A 16,896-nucleotide genomic window follows, 5' to 3' on the forward strand; every position below is an offset into this window, starting at 1 on the left:
CTTCTGTTGATGGCTTGAAAGAACTTAGTAGACTTTCAACTGACTCATAAAACTAGGCAATCTGCTCTCCCAATGTTTTCCCTTTCAAATGTTTCCCTCAATTCCCAAAATGACATTTAAGGAGACAGAAGTAAGGATCATCTTATATTTTACTGTTCCCACAACAATAGGAATGTAAAAACAAACAAACAATTCAATACTGGAAGTGGCAGCTCTGAGTGGTGATAGGCAACAGAATTTCCTGAAGCCCTCTTAATTTCCCCAGAGTTTTACAGATACTAAGGCTTCCACCTAAGGTTGCAGGGTGAATTTGAGATGAACCTGAAGAATACATTGATACTCTTATTCTCCCCATCAAAACACGGATTGTACGTGTTTTGAAGCTTCCTTTCTAGATCTTGTCTTTGACCTAAAATGAAAAATTTAGTTCCCCTGTCCCCAGTTTGAGCCTGATTTGTAATATCTTGTCTTCAAGGCTCCTGAAGGTCAGGCAGGTCAGCCAGCAGCATAGGAGAGTCCATCTGGATCTCCCGTTGTAGAGATTCAATATCAGCTGGATTCATCCCATGGCCCTCTAGCCAATCAGTAAGCAGAGAGGCTGATAGTGGGGCTGAGTCAGCTTGGCTACAGGAAGAGAAGAGAACAGAGAAGGGAATAGAACATTAATTAATCAGCAAGGTCAAATTGTATCCCATGACTTAAGAATAAGGGTTCTTAACCTGGGATCCATTACCTGGAGTAAACATTTTTTTATATGTTAATAACTATCAATATAATTGGTTTCCTTTGTAATATATATTTTTACTTTATGTACAGACAGTTCTCACTGATGTAAGTGGATTGTTCCATAGACCTCTATGTAAATTGATTTTTAGGTAATGTGAATTTGCCCCAGCCACCCAATTCACTTAGCCTACATAACAAAGAAATACATAAATACCTTTACAAATGTCATAAAATGAATATATATTAAATACTATACCAAGATAATAAACAGAATTATGAAATGAAAGGTAAAGTTCATAAAGTATGCATAGAACTGTACTATAAAATTAACATAGCTATTCAGTATGCTGCTCCTTCCTTACCCACTGCACTTAGCCTTTATCACTAGTGTCTGTCTGTGCAATCTTTTTATTTCCTTGTATACTGACAATAGCAAGTACTATTCTCTTCAACAGGTCTTTGAACTTTTAAAAATCTTGAAGTATTTGGATCCATCTTTTCAATATAAGAAAAAAAAATCACTCAAATGACAAAATATTTCTGCCAACAAATTCAGTTGGCAATTAGCAACAGGTTAGACTGCAGTTCTAAAATTTCCTTCTTTTCTTCTATAATCTTTGCAGCTAGTAGCTCAATCATATTCTCAACTGACAGTTCTCCATGAAACTCAATAAATAGTAATACCCAACTCCTTAACATCATATACATCCATTTCTAGCTCCAATTCTTGTGCTAATTTTATAATCCTATTTCTCACTTCTTCAAATTCACAAAAATCAGGAATGAATTATAGTCACACTTTTTCCAAACTCTCTTCATACATGCTTCTGTTATATCTTCCCATGCAATATTCAGGATTGCACAGTAAATATTATAGGACTTCCAGAAATCTCTCAATGTCAAATGCCAATCCACATCCAAAGCTTCAATTGCTTGGGTAAAATTTAAATTTAAATCATTCAAATGGAGAGATTGAATTAGGCCATTATCCAAAATAAGTAGAATCTTGAAAGAAATTATCATTATCATTATATAACTTCTTGACTTAGAAAATGAAACAGTGTATAAATAATTATTCAAAGATGATAGGGATTATATTGAAGGGTTAATGAAATAATGCACAATTGATGTTGCCTAGCTAATTTCTCTTTAATGTTCTGGGATATTCTGAGTGGTGCACAAGAAGAGGTTTTAATTTGTAATTCCCAGATGCATTCAATGCAAGCAGAAGAGTTACTCTATTTTTCAAAAGTCTATGCCTCAGCATCATTTTTCTTCCATCAAAATGTAGATTCAAGATGGCATTCTTTGATAAAATAAACCAGTTTTGTGTATAATAAAGATTTGCTTCATGCAAGTAGGGTCTTTATTCACTATTTTTTGCAAGAACTATGGGACCTTCTTTGCTTTTTCAGTATCTGCACTAGCAGCTACTTCTGACACTTGAACATTATGAAATTTACAATTATACAAACCAGCCACTATTTACTGCAAATGCCTATGATCCTTCAGGTTACTTTATTTTTAAATCTTCAAAAAAGCTTCCAGTCTTAGCTTGAATTTTTATTGAGTCTGGTCTTCTATCCACAGTTAAGTTTTTCCATTTCTAGAACAGCACCTTCTCTTTGTTTTAATAGACATGTCAACTTAATGCAAAGCACCACCTTTTTTATGTTCCTTTATTGGGAAGCAGTCTTAACAATGATGTTCACACATACACTGCATGACTAAGTTCACATGCTATTGATGACAATGTTTGTCCCCTTTCATATTTTCTAATTATTTTCATTCCATGTCTATTGGTTTACATTTATACGATGGTTTACTCTTTCTCTCAAAGATATGTTTCCTGCCAATCATGGCAAAAATATAAGGATAATTATTGAGTATAGGGAAAGGCACAGTAGCACTCACTGTCTGCAGATTCACAGGAACTGACTTAGAGATGCTTCTCAGCTTCCCACCACCATTTATGTTGACCATAACATACAGCATCTAATTGTATAGCATCTGTTTTGCATAAGGAATTTTCATAATTTTTGGAATACAAATTTCTTTTAGAATTTTTTATGTAAAGTCAAATTTGTACAATGTGAATATATGTAAGGCAAGATATGTAAGGCAAGACCTAACAATATTTGAAAACCTTATTCTGAGAAGAGGGTCTATGCACAAAACAGATTAAGAATCTTTGCCTCCAAGATTCCTTCTCTTAGCTTTGTTCCTTTCAATTCTCTCTTAAACCATATCATCACTCACCTGTCATGAGGTCCATCAGCCACACCCATATCAAAAGACTGATTGAGGAATTCCTCCAAATCAAAGCCAACTCCATACCCAGCACCACTGCCCTTTGGGGTTCCCGAGAAAACAGGGGGCAATAGGTCATCCACCTGCAGAAGGGAAACAGAATGACTAAAATTCAGGTGGTTATTATAAACTATTCTCTTTTCCAAGAGTACTGTGAAGAGTCCATGTCCATCTCTATTCCTGAACTAACTAGAATATATGAATCTCTATAGACATACCCAGTGAATCTCCTTTTATCTTCACTGTAACTTTCCAAGAAACCCCAAAGAACCCCTAAATCCTACCTTTAAGTTTATTCCCTTTCTACTAAGCTTAAATAACACTCAAGCTGCCATGGCCTTAACCAAGATACTTCCACATACTCAATCTTTCTCCTCACCTGTGACTTAGATAGCTGTTGAGTCACCAGGTTCACATCTGGTGACTCTGAAGTGGGAGCTTGATGGGATCCCCCTAGATCTGATGGGGTTGGGCCAGATGGAAAGTAAGGCATGGTTCCTGTAGGGGTGGGACCAGGAAGGCTAGGGGGTGGAACCAATGGTTGGGGGACTGGAAGAGGTGTAACTGGGGCCTGGAGACCAGATGAAATAGTAGCTGGGAGTGGTGACGGTCCAGTAAGTTGAGGGGCAGGTCCAAGAGGAGGAGCAGGAGGTGGAGGGGTAGGTGCTGCTGGTCCAGGTGGTGGAGCTGGAGGCTGGGCCATACGAGTCCAACGTTCTAATAAGCTTCGGTCATTGTCACTCAACACCAGTCCAGCCAGGGGATCACCAGAGGGACCACCCCCTGCCAATACAACCCTTTCTTTGCGTTCTCTCTCCTTCTGTCGTTTCTCTCGCTCCTTGGCTCGCTCCTGCCGCCTCCTTCTCTTCTCTTCTCGCTCCCTCTGCCGCTCTTGGGCTGTAACTGGCTTCCTTGGCTCAGGGGCCTCCAGGGGTGCACTGGGACCATCTGCATGAGAGTAGGGGAAAAGATGAGGAGCTTGCTGCACCTAGCTGTACCTAATACCACCACCAAATTCTGCAACTGATTCTCCCATCCTTTTGCTTATTACTATTCTATCACCCTCCTCCTACTCATGCTTTCCTACTTTCACCTTTAAGCCGGTTCTTTAAGGACTTGAGCAAGGCAGCCTTGAGAGCAGCTTTGGTATTGTCTGAGATGGCCCCTTCTTTTTTAGGTGGGGCTGGATCTCCAGTGGGTAGAGAAGGCTGAGAGGAGGTCAAGTCTATGGTGTTAGATGTAGGTCCAGAGGGAGGTAGGGCTGGAGGTGGTGACTCCATGGCACAATCTGAACCAGGTCCTCGGGGACTGGGCATCTCAACATCAGGGCAGCATTGTTCTCCAGCCACAGGCTGCAATATGGGCTGGAAACGGATCTGCTGGCGAATTCCCTCACGTCGAGCATGAAAGTCACCTATCTCAGCCACAATGGCCTCTTTGATTCGTTCACGAGTTAGGGCCTCCCGGTCAAAGGCAAAATCAAAAGGTGGGGCACAGTCTGGCTCATCATCAGGGTCATGGTACTTGGCTAAAAAGGGGTGGCGCAAGGCAGCTGCAGCTGAGATTCGAGCACCAGGCTCAAAGCGCAGCATGGAGCCTAGAAGTGACAGTGCTTGCCTATCAGCCCCTGGGTATACTGTCTCCCAGGGCACTGGTTGGCGTGGAGGCAAACTCTGGATGTAGGCACGTACTCGCTCCGCTCCTACAGCCTGGATCACAGATGGTGATGGAGTCCCCAACACTGTCATGATCAGCTGAAGCTGATGTACATAGTTCTTGCCTGGAAAGAGCTGTCGTCGAGCCAACATCTCTCCAAAGATACATCCCACAGACCACAGGTCAATGGCCTGTGTGTACTCATGCAAGGAAAGCATGAGCTCAGGGGCACGGTACCAGCGTGTAGCAACATATTCTGTCATGAAGTACTGATGCTCAGCTGGAGAAGTACAAAGGCCCCGTGCCATGCCAAAGTCACCAATTTTCAGCTCACAGTTTTCATTCACCAGCAGGTTGGAGGGCTTGAGGTCACGATGGATCACCTGGGCTGAGTGCATATATTTAAGTCCTCTAAGTAGCTGGTATAAGAAGTAGCGTACATGCTCCAAGGTGAGTGGCTGGGAGGAGTGGATAATCTGGTGTAGGTCACTCTCCATCAAGTCCAGGACAACATAACTGAGAGAGAGTAAAAAGACTTAGGAAGACAGCACTTAGCTCCCCTTTCCCAATCCATCATTCTACCTCAGGCCTTATGCCTAGGACCTGATTCCCCCAAGAATAACTGGCTATTTTCTCAATGGACTTGTAAGAGGATCTACAGTTTTAACTCTTCCTAGGACCATTAGGAATTTATTCCCTTGGAAAATACCTCACAGCCTATCATAGGAATCTGTCTTCTTTAACTGTCATTTGTTGTGTTAGGGTGATCTGACAACCTGTATTCCATGAAACTCCTCTATTCATTTATAACTCAGGTGCTATAATCTTCACTTCAAGATACTACATTGACTCTAACCTCAAAAAGCCACACTACCAATTCTATTCCTTACACAGATTTGAATTCCCCATATGGCACAGTGGGCTTCAGAATGTCCTTGATGGCAATGATATTGTCATGCTTAAAGTGTTTAAGGATCTTCAGCTCCCTCAGGGTCCGCTTGGCATTGGTTACTACATCAAAAGCATTGGGAATCTTCTTGATGGCTACCTGCTGGCCTTGAGAGACAAAAAAAGAAAAATCAGCTATACTGCTTTCAAATAAAGTCTGATTTATCTATAGAGAAGAGGCTAAAGTTTTCCAACAATATAACTCCATCCAGTGGCCCAGCTTATTATCTCTGTTGAGTTACTAAATTTTTTTCAGCTAGGTAGTACAACAGATTGAGCACTGAACCTGGAGTCAAGAAGACCTCCTTTCAAATCCAGTCTTAAATACTTATTAGCTGCCACCCTATGAAAGTCACATAATTCCTGCCTGCTTCAGTTTCTTCACCTGACAAAAATAATATCTATAAAAGACTAAGTACAGTGCCAGCACAGAACAGACACTTAATAAATGTTTGTCTTCTTCCTTCCTTCCTTTTCCTAAGTTCCCATTTTCCCCAGTGATTTACACACTAGTGTAAAAGTTAGGAGGCTTGTACTATAGTTCCCGAGCTGCTATTTATTAGACATGATCGCCAGACAACTCATATTTTTCTGGAAATCTATTTCCCACCTAAGGATAAATATTTATATGTGTATATATATATATCATATTAGATATAAGCATGTGTGCATACACACATATATGTAAAAAATATATATGTATTCATATATGCATACATAAACACATATATCTTACTTATTTCAAAGGAGATTGTGAAGAAAGAAATCTTGGAGAAGTAGAAAGAGCTAAATAAGTTGGCCAAGAATAAATCTATGATTTCATTGGTTCATTCTACAAACACTTACTATTCACAAAGCACAGGGAGGGAGGGAGGGGGATAGAAAAAATACAATAACAAATACAAAAGGATCCATGGCTCTCCAGGTCCTCACATTCCAAAGGCTGTAAAAGAGTGGCATATATAACTCAAATAAGTAAAATGAAATATATAAATGAGTTCCTCAAAGTTAAAGTTCTCATAGAATTGTTGGGAGATTAAAGGTAGAGGACTACTTCCCAGGGATGAATGAAAGAAGGAATGGATAGATAGATGGTGAGATGGCAGGGCTGGTAGGCAGATGAATGATGTTTGGATAGATAGCTGGACAGGTGATGGATGACTGGATAAACAGGTAGATGAATGGATAGATGGACAGACCTAAGAGTGCACTGCTGAATGGGTAGATAGCTGGATAGGTGATAGCTGGATGGATACATGGATAGGGGAATAGATAAATGGACAGGTGGATAAATGGACAGATCAATGGGTGGGTGAATGGATGGATGGATGGATGGACAGTTGGCTGGGTAAGTGGATGGATGAATGGATGATGGGGGAAGAGCCACGGGCCAAGGCAGCCACGGGCGTCACAGGTAACAGAGCTCACCTGTGAGGCGGCGGCGGGCAGAAGAGACCACCCCATAAGCTCCGGTACCGATGGTCTCGATGATCTCGTATTCATCCCCCACCTCAAAAGTCACGTCGAAGGAGCGGGCTTTGAGCAGCGCCAGATTCTTGGCCACCACTGAGGCTGCGGGGTTGGGGGGCTCTGCCTTCCCGGCCTCAGGGCGACCCCCAGTGCCCCCTTCCTCATCGTCCTCCTCCTCCTTTCGGGGCTCGGCCATGGCGGCCGGGGGTCAGGGCTGAAGAGAAGCAGGGAAAATAAGAAGGGGGAGGCCAGGGTAGGAGCGCCCTGGGGACTGGGCAAGAGCAGAGGTGGGGGGCGAGCCCGATGCGGAAGGGCGTCCACCCGAGAGGGGCAAAATCATCAAGGACTGGGGGGAGGGAGCTTCCATAGGCTGCCCTCCCCACCTCCGATTGCACTCACGCACGATACAGGCCATCTCCGCACCCTCCCCTGGGATGTAAAATACCGAACATTCCCATATTGTCAAATAAAAGGGGAAAATGGAGGTAGGGAGGTGGGAAAAGGTTCACCTGGGGTCACCCGCTCACTTACTCACAGCAGCCGCCACCTCAAGGCTGCGCTCCTTCCCCACCCCCTCTGGCCACGCCCATTGCCTAAAACCCAATCGAAGACCTGTCCTCTCCAAGTCCCCACCTACTCAGTTCGCTTTATCCTATCGGAGGCGGGTAGAGGAAAGGGGAAGTGGGGCGGGGAACCTAGCTCCAGGAGCGGGCTGAGGGATCCGCCCAAGGGGTTCACGCAGCTTCGAATGGGCGCGCGCACCCCCAAGACTATCCACCTCAGAGACCTGCACGGGCTGCTCTGGGCCCACGAATGAGAAACGTCTCAGGAGGATGTAGCTCGAGCTTCTAACAGCCAATCAGAGCTTGTTCTTGGGGCCAGAGAAAAAGGAAGATTGAGGAGGAGGGAAATTGAACAATGTGGTCAGTCTGTCAATCACAGTCCTGGAGACTGGGGAGCCGCTTGGAAGATGCGACGCAAAGCTAAGCTAAGCCAATCACAAACTGCTCCCAGAGACGGATGGGCGGGGCACTAAAGAAAGACCCAAGGGGCGCTCAATCCGTTTCCTTGGCTACAATTAAGAAGCCCCGCCTCCTGCTTCTTGTCGATCTATCAGAACCTCTGCTTTACGCAGCCATTCAACGAGAGTTGGAGAGCTTGGAGGCGGGGCGAAAGTGAATGAAAAAGCCCGGCTAGTTGTGGAATTGGGAAGAAAGAGGAAAGGAGTCGGGCAGGAAGGGAGTAGGCGTGAATGGAGAAGGGAAAGGAAGGGAAGGGTGAGTTGGTTTTTCCGCCGGCGCTTGCGCATGCTCTGAGGTTGCTCGAGTTCTCAGCCGCTGGAGTGGTGCTTGCAGTGTGCTGCGAAGGGGAGGGTGCTTCTTAGTAGAATGATTCGCGGTGAAGGCTCAGATTGGCACCAGGTTTAAAAGCCTTTCCCTGCATCCTTCTGGAGCTGAGTTCGTCCTGGACCATTTCTTCCGTTTCAACTTCTCCCCATTATGAGATGCTAAATGGTAATTATGCGATAGGGACTGGAAATGAAATGGGAGAATATTGGTAACTGGCCCGGTCCGTAGAAGAGAATTCAATCTAAATCCATCGTTTTATAGATGGGCCCCAAGCCCATGTGACTTCTCCAAAATCAAACAGTCGCATAACCAGCATTAGAATGTAGATCTATTTGGACTCTCAGATCAATGCCATGGACGGTGTAGCATGTTTCTCCCTCTGTACTTCCAAGGTATACAAGGGCAGTAGAGTGAGTGATAGAGCGGGTTTGATAGCCGGGATAGGTGTCCAAAAGGTAGTAGTGTAGCCCTTGGACTCCCGAATGTAGGTGGGATAGAAAACCTATATAAGAATAGTTTCTCTGAGTCTTAAATATTTCTCCATTCCCTGAAGTCGTTAGTGGCTCCTGCTGTTTTGCACAGAGTTGTGCTAAATGCTAGAAGGAATAGTAAATGAGCACACAAACACATTCCTCAACTTTCTCCCCAAACTTGCCACATCTCAGCTTCAGCCCTCATTTCTCCAAACGGGTTAAAATCTATCATGCTGGGATACTAGAGAGGTTTGAGTGGAACGGGAAAATTCTAGTTGCAGGCCCAAACTAGTGGTTCACCCGTCATCTCATTTCATCGAGAAGCCCAATACCTGATCAGACTGTGGGAAAAGTTTCTGACAAATGTCCATACTTATCCAGCAGCAATGGACTCACACGGCTGAAAAACCCTTTATGTGTCCTAACTGCCCCCAAACCTTCAGCTGATGCTCCAATTTGATCCAACAGTAACAAACTCATACTGGTCAATGTGAGAAAACCTTCAGCCTTTAGCTTCCACATTGATCCAACACCAGATCACTCACAGTGAAGAAACCTATAAGTGGGAAGCCTGTGGGAAGCCCTTCAGCCCAACGTTTAACCCCATTAAACACCTGAGTAGCCACACTGGTGAATGGACTGTGCAAAAGCTTTTGTGAGAGTTCTACTTTGATTCAGCACCACAGAACCCACACTGGAGAGAAAACTTGTAAGTGCACTGTGTGGCAAGAGCTTTAGTCTAAGCTCTACTCTGATTCAATACCAGATCACCTACTTTAGTGAAAGGCCCTAAGTGTAGGAAATTATTTAGTCTGAGCTCTACCTTTCTCCATCATCAACACATTCATACACCTGAGAAATACCTCAAGCCAGGAGAATCTCAGCAGCTTCCTCAAAGGTCTGAGAGTTGTAGCGTTAAGGATGGTCCTTCAGTTGCTGAAAGACCCAATCACTCCCTATCTCTAAAAAACAATCGCAATCCTAAAAATCCAGATCCCAATGGCCACATAATGGAACGCATCCTCTAGGGAAATCCAATCTAGACTCTTCCATGTACCCCAATGAAGTAGAGCAGCTGGCAAAATATTGCAATGGTCCCAAGCCCTCCAGAGTTCCAAGTTGATTGAGCACCAAGGGATATACATCAGTGAAAAGTTTTTCAAGTGCCATGATTGTAGACTTGTCTTCTCCTAGGGGTCTGCCCTTGTTCTCTTCCAGAGTCCACAGGATTGAGAAGTCATATTGCTGCCCCCAGTGTGGCAAGGCCTTCAGTCACAGTTCTCCGAATCAACACATCCACACAGAGGAGAAATCCTATTGCTGTTCTGTCTGTGGCATCACCTTTTGATTCTTACTGCATTTCACTCGACACAAGAATGTCCACTTTCATGAGGCAGTCACTGCTATAGGACTTTAATCATTCTTGGGATTCTTGCTCTTTGTGAAAAGGGTATTTCTTAAGGGGCCTGGAAATTATTTTAGGAATATAAAGCATTTGTTTAGGCATTGATTTAAAAGGTAAATTCTCTTGGGGAAGAAAAGGAGAACAATTTCCCCAAGTATGAGTTATTTGGTATATTTGGTATATAAGAAGGTAGATACCCTAGAGTCCAGCTTCTTAAAACTGTGGTTCATAATCCCATATGAGTTCTTGTAACAGAATGTAGGAATTAGGGAATTATTATTTATTATCAGTAAATGATTTGTATTACATACCTTTATCTCCAGAATTATGTAAAAATTTTAAGGCACAAAGGGGTCATGAGTGGAAAAAGTTTAAGAAATCCTTTCCTAGAGCAGAACATTTAGGATTATAGCTCCTTGGGTGGGGCAAAAGGATATATTCCTTGGAGGAAAGAAACAGGAATGCAGAGTCAAGTAGAGAGCTAGCTATTAGCTCATTTTTAACTGATCTGGCATTTAGTGAGAAAAGAAAAAGAGGGAAAGACCTAGATTCTGAATCTAACTAGTTGTGTCAATAGACAGATCCTATATGTGCCAAAATAAATACATGTGGGTCATCCATGGTGACTTCTCCCAAATGTCCTTCATTTTCCCAAATTCCTTTACCTATTAAAATCTTGTCATTATGTGTCTTGTCTTTTCATTAGACTGTCAGATATACTTCTCTAATCCCCCACGTTCCCTCTTTCCATCAGATATATATAACCTGAAGAGGGGAGTAGAGAGGAAGTTGAATAGACTGAAAGACAGTATTCCTAATAAATTCTTTAAGGAGGGGTAGATTTTGAAAGAATATTCTGAAGGGTATGAGGGTTTCAAGAAGGAAAATAAAAGATGTCAGAGAATTCAGGAAAAGAGGTAGGATCACATTATTGAAGAAGAGAGCAAGAGATGTAACAAACTTTGAAAGAAAGTTTGAGGACATTTTCTTTTGGGTTTGACTTGGGGGGGACCCTGAAACTGTCCTCCCTGATTATGGGGGGAAAACCATCGAGGTGAACTCTAAGAAACTCTCCTCTGGGAGAGGCCCGCCTCAGGGACAAGATAAAGTGGCTTCATTCTATTATCTTGGTGGTGACTAGCTGCACCCTCTATTGAGCTGAAAATTAGTCCAGGACCACTCCTATTAGCTTGAATCTATGGTTTCATTCAACTGGAAATCTAGGTCTGGGGGCAGTGACAACATTGAAGGAATCTCATTCAATTGAAACCCCAGTCTCAAATCTCTTATAAAAAAGGCAATTTTAAACTCATTTTCTTGCAGAATGTCAGAAGCAGGATTATGCCTTGTCAAGGAACCTCTCTCCTTGGCATAGCTGCCTGCCAGGACTCCTGCCCGCTGTGAAGAGATCCTTTTCTCAGTGAAAACCTTTTGTTATTTCTCTGCCAGGACTTTGTTACTGAGGAAGTCAGTCTTCTTAGCAAAGCTGACTTCTCAGTGCCAATAAACTTTGCCATTCAAATGTGATTCATTAATTCTTTTCACTTTCTTTTTGTATAGGACTAAAGAAGGGGATTCCCACAACTCTTTGCACTGCCACTAACCACATCAGGTTGAGGTTCTGAGTAAGATGTGGAGTGGACTGAGCTTGACATTCAGCATCAGAATCCAGGAGACCTTGAAGGTTTTCTTAAGCTCAGCATTAGGATGGTAGATGCATGCATATAAAGAAAGAAGATGGTATCAGATGTTGGGCAGTAGAATCAGCAAGACTTAGCAACTGTATGGATATGGTGAATGAGGAAAAAGGAACAATTAAGGATGATTTTGAGTTTATGTAACTCAACCAAAAGGATAGTAGTGTCCCTAGAAGATATACAAGGGGTTTAGTGAAAAGACAAGTGGTTCTGTTTTGGACTGCAAGGAAGGCATATTCAGTACATACTTGATGAAATGTAATTACAACTCAGAGAGAAATTGATGCTGGATATAGAGATTTGGGGATTATTTATAGAGATATTATAAGGAAACCAGAGAAGTATCAAAAAGGAAAAAAAAGTAAAATCTTAGGGAATGCCCACACTAAGGGAGAAGGACATTTATGTGAGGGATCTCATATTAAATGGCTTCTGTCTTCTCAATAAGTAAAAAAATGAGCACATCTGAGTTAAAGGGATGTGAGGGGGGCATTATACAGTTTTTGAGAAGAGAAGAAAAGGTTTGGAAAAACCATTGAGGAGAGTCAGAGGGGCAATGAAGAAAAAATAAAAGTTTTTCCTTCAGCAATGAAGATACCCAGTTGAAATGAGATAATATTCATTAATAGTTGAACAGGTCCCCACAATAATATAACTTCCTTTAGTAGTTTAGGAGAAAGAGCACAGAACTTATTCAAATTTGAAGATTATCTGGACAAGAATGGTGATTGGAGGAGAGAATCAAGGATCAAAGACAGATATATAGTTATACATAACTATGAGGTCAAGACTGAAGAAAGGAAAGTCAGGGCAAAGCAGAGGTGATAGATAACCTGTTAGAATAGGGAGAAATAGAGGAACTGAAGGTCACAATGAGGACAGAGAATTGATTTAGGAGTGCATCAATGGAAGACATGGAAGAGCACTTGTTTATGGTCATAAAAGGAAATTTCAAAGAATAAGACCATAAAATTGGAATAATTCTTGATAATGGTGAGATCTAATGTATTAGACTGTTACTATTCCTGGGGTGGTTGAGATAGAAGAAGCCATAATAAGTCATGGGACTTGAAAAGGTTGGTTAATTTGGAAGTCAGAGCATTAAAAGAGATATCAGTCCCCAAATATAAAACTAAGAATTGGATTAGAAAGCCCAGGTCCTGTCTTAGATACTAAACTCCTTTAAAAGGGAGGGAGATCAACCTGGAAGCCAGTAGATTATAGCAACAAGGATCTGACTCAGATAATATAGATTGAATGAGTTCAAGGAAGAAAAGGAAAGGGATAGAGGAATTATCTGGAAATATTGATGGAGAGCAAGAGATATGCTTACTGCTACTTTTGGCCCATTTGTGATCATAGGATCATAGAGTTAGACCTAGAAGAGCTCTAGGTCATTGAGATCAACCTCAATTTAGTGATGAGAAAAATCATATTCAAGTTTAGTGAATTTCTTAACTAAGATCACTTAATGACAAAATAATTAATTGTAAATAGGATCAATTTGAGGGAAAAAAACAGAATCAATCTGATTAATTTAAACCCAAATTGTTTGTCTCCTAGTATTTCTGGGCTGTATAGTTTCTGATAATTCCACATCTGTCTCCTCTGCAAGGATGCAGTCACAAGCCTAGCCCTACCCCCTTCTGCCATCTGGTGGCCAGATATAATACAACACTTTTGGACTGTGTTCTGCAGCATCTTCTGGACAAAGGGCACAGTATCTGATGGAGACCTATTTTCTCAGGGAATGGCACACAACAGGCATTCAACAACTGTGAAAGGAATGGAACAGAACAGCAGAGAATAGCACAGGTCTGGTCTTGGGGCACTCATTATTTGAGTATAAAGTCTAACTTTGGAAATGTGAGGGGTCTGATACCCTGAGCAGCTCCCTCTGGTCTCCACCAGTGAAGTCCTTAACATAACTCAGTTGTCATGGGGGCATAACCAGCAGTCTCAAATGACTACCTGGAAGCTCCTCCTTTATTTGCTTGAGGAATAAGGAAGCCCATTCTCTTCCTGTTGCAAGTTGTATGTAATTGGTTTTTTGAGATCATACAACTCAGCCCCTAGTGTCTGAGACTATAGTACAGAGATAAATGCACTGCTAATGGGACATTTTTATATTTCACCCTGGCTTCGCAGTATACATTCCAACAGCCAAGTTTGGGTCAGTCTTGCCAATGGCAGCTTTCTGATATAGAAACTTCCCTTGCTGCTAGCCTATTCCTACTGATGCTGAAACCATAATTAATGGCTTCAGTGGACCCTGGTCTCTAGGGAACTTCAGCTGCTATCCCTCTTCTCATAGCCCTTTCGAATTCACAAAGTTACTTACTCAAGGAAAAGAAACAAAAAAGAAGGGAAGTCCAATACCAGGTTCATACTTGCATAGGCTAGATATGTGTTCGTGGTCACATGGAGACCAAGTGTTATATAGGTGCAATCTTTTCCTTACCTGATCCTTGAGATGCAGTTCAAAAACAGTTCTCCAAAGAAGGAAAACTAGAGAGTTGGAGAGGCAGGTCAATCTGAATTATCAGCTCCTCTAGTTCAGCAGCCAATTAGAGAACTCCTAATGTCTGAGATTAAGCTTGTTAGCCCTGAGTCATAGATGGCCAGAAGCCATCCTCGGAATTCCTTTGTGGTCAAACAGAAGCAAGTAGAGAATCTCTGTGAATATTCTGTAAAGTCCAAGTTACATTAGCATTCAAGGTCCTCCTAGAACCGACTTTTATCTATTCAATCTATTTCTTATTATTCTTCACTGTAATAGCTCATTACTTGTAAGATGTAAAAGAATAGAGACCTGCTGCATTGTCGAGAGACCTAAGCCAAATTCAGATGTTCCCAGTGACTGTACTATGAGTAAAGATATCAGCCATTATTGAGGGTCTACAAAGAATGAACCCTGAGTGCTTGTATACACCTGTGCATGTGTGCACACAACACAATACACACCCATATTTATACGGACAGAAGTGATTCTTACCCAAGCTCACAAGCTTTGTAAAGCATTTTATCCTCTGAGAGAACACTTTTTTAGACATCAGTAATATCATTGAGTGATTCCCAAGTGTGGAGGCCTCTCTCAAGTGAGGAAAGAACTCAGCATTGCTAGAGTAGTTCCCCCTTCCCCTGACCTGAACAGTCCATATGACTCACAATCCTAAACAAGAGTGGATCTTGGTTTGTTTCTCTCTGTCATAGATCTGTACGGGAAATCCTTCTTAGACTCCTGTTGCACTAATCTCTCTTTCCGCTTTGTCACTCCACCACTCCATTGCTGCTGCTAAACTGTTACTCTCCAGCCTGTGTGTGACCTGGCATTGTTCCATGCTCTTGTTCCCACCAAGGTTTGGAGTTTCAATTGTTTTGCTATTTCAACTAATTCTCCCTTTATTCCTCCTTCATCAGAAAAGTGTGAATTCTTAATGAGATAGCAGTGCTGCTGGGACAGTTTAACAGTTTTTGGTTTTTTTTTTTTGTTTTGTTTTGTTTTGTTGTTTTTTTTATTGAGGATTGGGGTCACAGCTAGGAAGTGTTAAGTGTCTGAGACCAGATTTGAACTCGGGTTCTCCTGACTTCAGGGCTGGTACTCTATTCACTGTGCCACCTAGCTGCCCCAACAGTTGGTTTTTGTTTTTGTTTTTTTTTAATTAAGCCCATAGTTTATTTGGGGTGAAACACACAAACAACAAGCTTCAAAATCCTTCTGATTTACCAATCTCAACCAATCATCCCATATTCCTATCCATTGACCTCTTCTTCACCTCAAGGTACAGGACTTGTATTTCATACATGTCCTCTGTTGAGCCTTTTTTGATACTAGGAGAAATTATTCATGCTCTTTTCCATTTATTTTGTCAATTCCCATTCTCTTCCCCCAATCTCCACACTAGTGACTCAAGTCAGGCCAAGTATAGAGAAGCTTCATGAAATCACTAGAAACACCAAAAGAGGAGGGACAAAACTAGTAGCCACTGCTGGTGACCTACTGCAAGGATAACAAAGTTTGGGGATCTCATGACATTTTTGTAGGAAAGGCATGAAGGATAAAGCTGGAAGAATTAATTGTATCCAGAATTGTGGAGAACCTTAAGTGCAGGGCTGAAGGATAAGCACCCATAGTGGCTTATAGTCAATGGTGAAATATCAGTGCTTTTTGAGCAACAGAGTGACACATTTAAAGTACTCTGTAGGGATACTTAGCTGAGAGTGATATTTGTTTATTGTATCTCAGATTAATGCCAGTTCCAATGATCTTGTAAAGAAGAGAGCCATCTACACCCAGAGACTGTGGGAACTGAATGTGGATCATAACATAGCATTCTCATTATTCTTGTTGTTGTTTGCTTGCATTTTGTTTTCTTACTCATTTACTTTCCTTTTTGATCTGATTTTTCTTGTACAGCAAGGAATTATATAAATATGTTTACACATATTAGATTTAACATTTTAACATGTATAACATATATTGAATTGCTTGCCATTTAGGGGGAGGGATGGGGGAAGGAAGGGAAAATCTGAAACATAAGCCTATGCAAAGGTCAGTGTTGAAAAATTATCTGTGCATATGTTTTGAAAATAAAAAGCTTTAAAAAAGAAAATGTTCAGCATTTATCTGCACAGATTACATAATTCACAGTACCAGTGAATAGAATGTTCCAGGTTGGCTCCTCCACACTGTGGTTCAATTCTTTGCTATTCTTCTATCTTGGCTCCCATTCAGTCCCCCCACACAGCTGCTATTCCTCCACTGTTACTATATTGCTTCCTCTCCTGAGATAAGATGTTTCCCTAGGAAGAGATAAATAGGCTCCCTTTCCAAGGAACTAATCTGAATCTGTGTAAAGTCC

The 16,896-nt window shown here is 41.9% G+C and overlaps 1 protein-coding gene across 5 annotated transcripts; it reads right to left on the minus strand.

Moving 5' to 3' along the window:
- Positions 1–131: 131 nt before the first annotated feature.
- Positions 132–14,514, minus strand: MAPK7 (mitogen-activated protein kinase 7). 5 transcript variants are annotated; one of them, XM_051996607.1, is made up of 7 exons: positions 14,496–14,514; positions 7,069–7,324; positions 5,583–5,748; positions 4,130–5,208; positions 3,416–3,984; positions 2,986–3,119; positions 132–624 (listed from the first exon to the last, which is right to left on the minus strand). In XM_051996607.1, exons 2-7 carry the CDS (start codon positions 7,304–7,306, stop codon positions 471–473), a joined length of 2,340 nt encoding a protein of 779 aa, XP_051852567.1. In that variant the 5' UTR covers positions 7,307–7,324; positions 14,496–14,514; the 3' UTR covers positions 132–470. The 5 variants fall into 5 exon arrangements, with proteins under 5 accessions (XP_051852567.1, XP_051852561.1, XP_051852547.1 ...); XM_051996601.1 differs by lacking the exon at positions 14,496–14,514 and adding an exon at positions 7,748–7,858; XM_051996587.1 differs by lacking the exon at positions 14,496–14,514 and adding an exon at positions 7,642–7,700.
- Positions 14,515–16,896: the final 2,382 nt, after the last annotated feature.

This window comes from Antechinus flavipes, chromosome 1 (assembly GCF_016432865.1).
Source record: "Antechinus flavipes isolate AdamAnt ecotype Samford, QLD, Australia chromosome 1, AdamAnt_v2, whole genome shotgun sequence".
NCBI classification, from domain to species: Eukaryota; Metazoa; Chordata; class Mammalia; order Dasyuromorphia; family Dasyuridae; genus Antechinus; species Antechinus flavipes.

What these genes read in the sequence shown, in the direction of transcription:
- MAPK7 (XM_051996607.1), bottom strand. Translation starts at nt 7,306, where the DNA reads ATGGCCGAGCCCCGAAAGGAGGAGGAGGACGATGAGGAAGGGGGCACT. An exon ending in TGCCCGCCGCCGCCTCACAG is followed by an intron (nt 5,749 to 7,068) that starts GTGAGCTCTGTT and finishes TTGTCTCTCAAG; the next exon opens with GCCAGCAGGTAGCCATCAAG. An exon ending in CTTAAAGAACCGGCTTAAAG is followed by an intron (nt 3,985 to 4,129) that starts GTGAAAGTAGGA and finishes ACTCTCATGCAG; the next exon opens with ATGGTCCCAGTGCACCCCTG.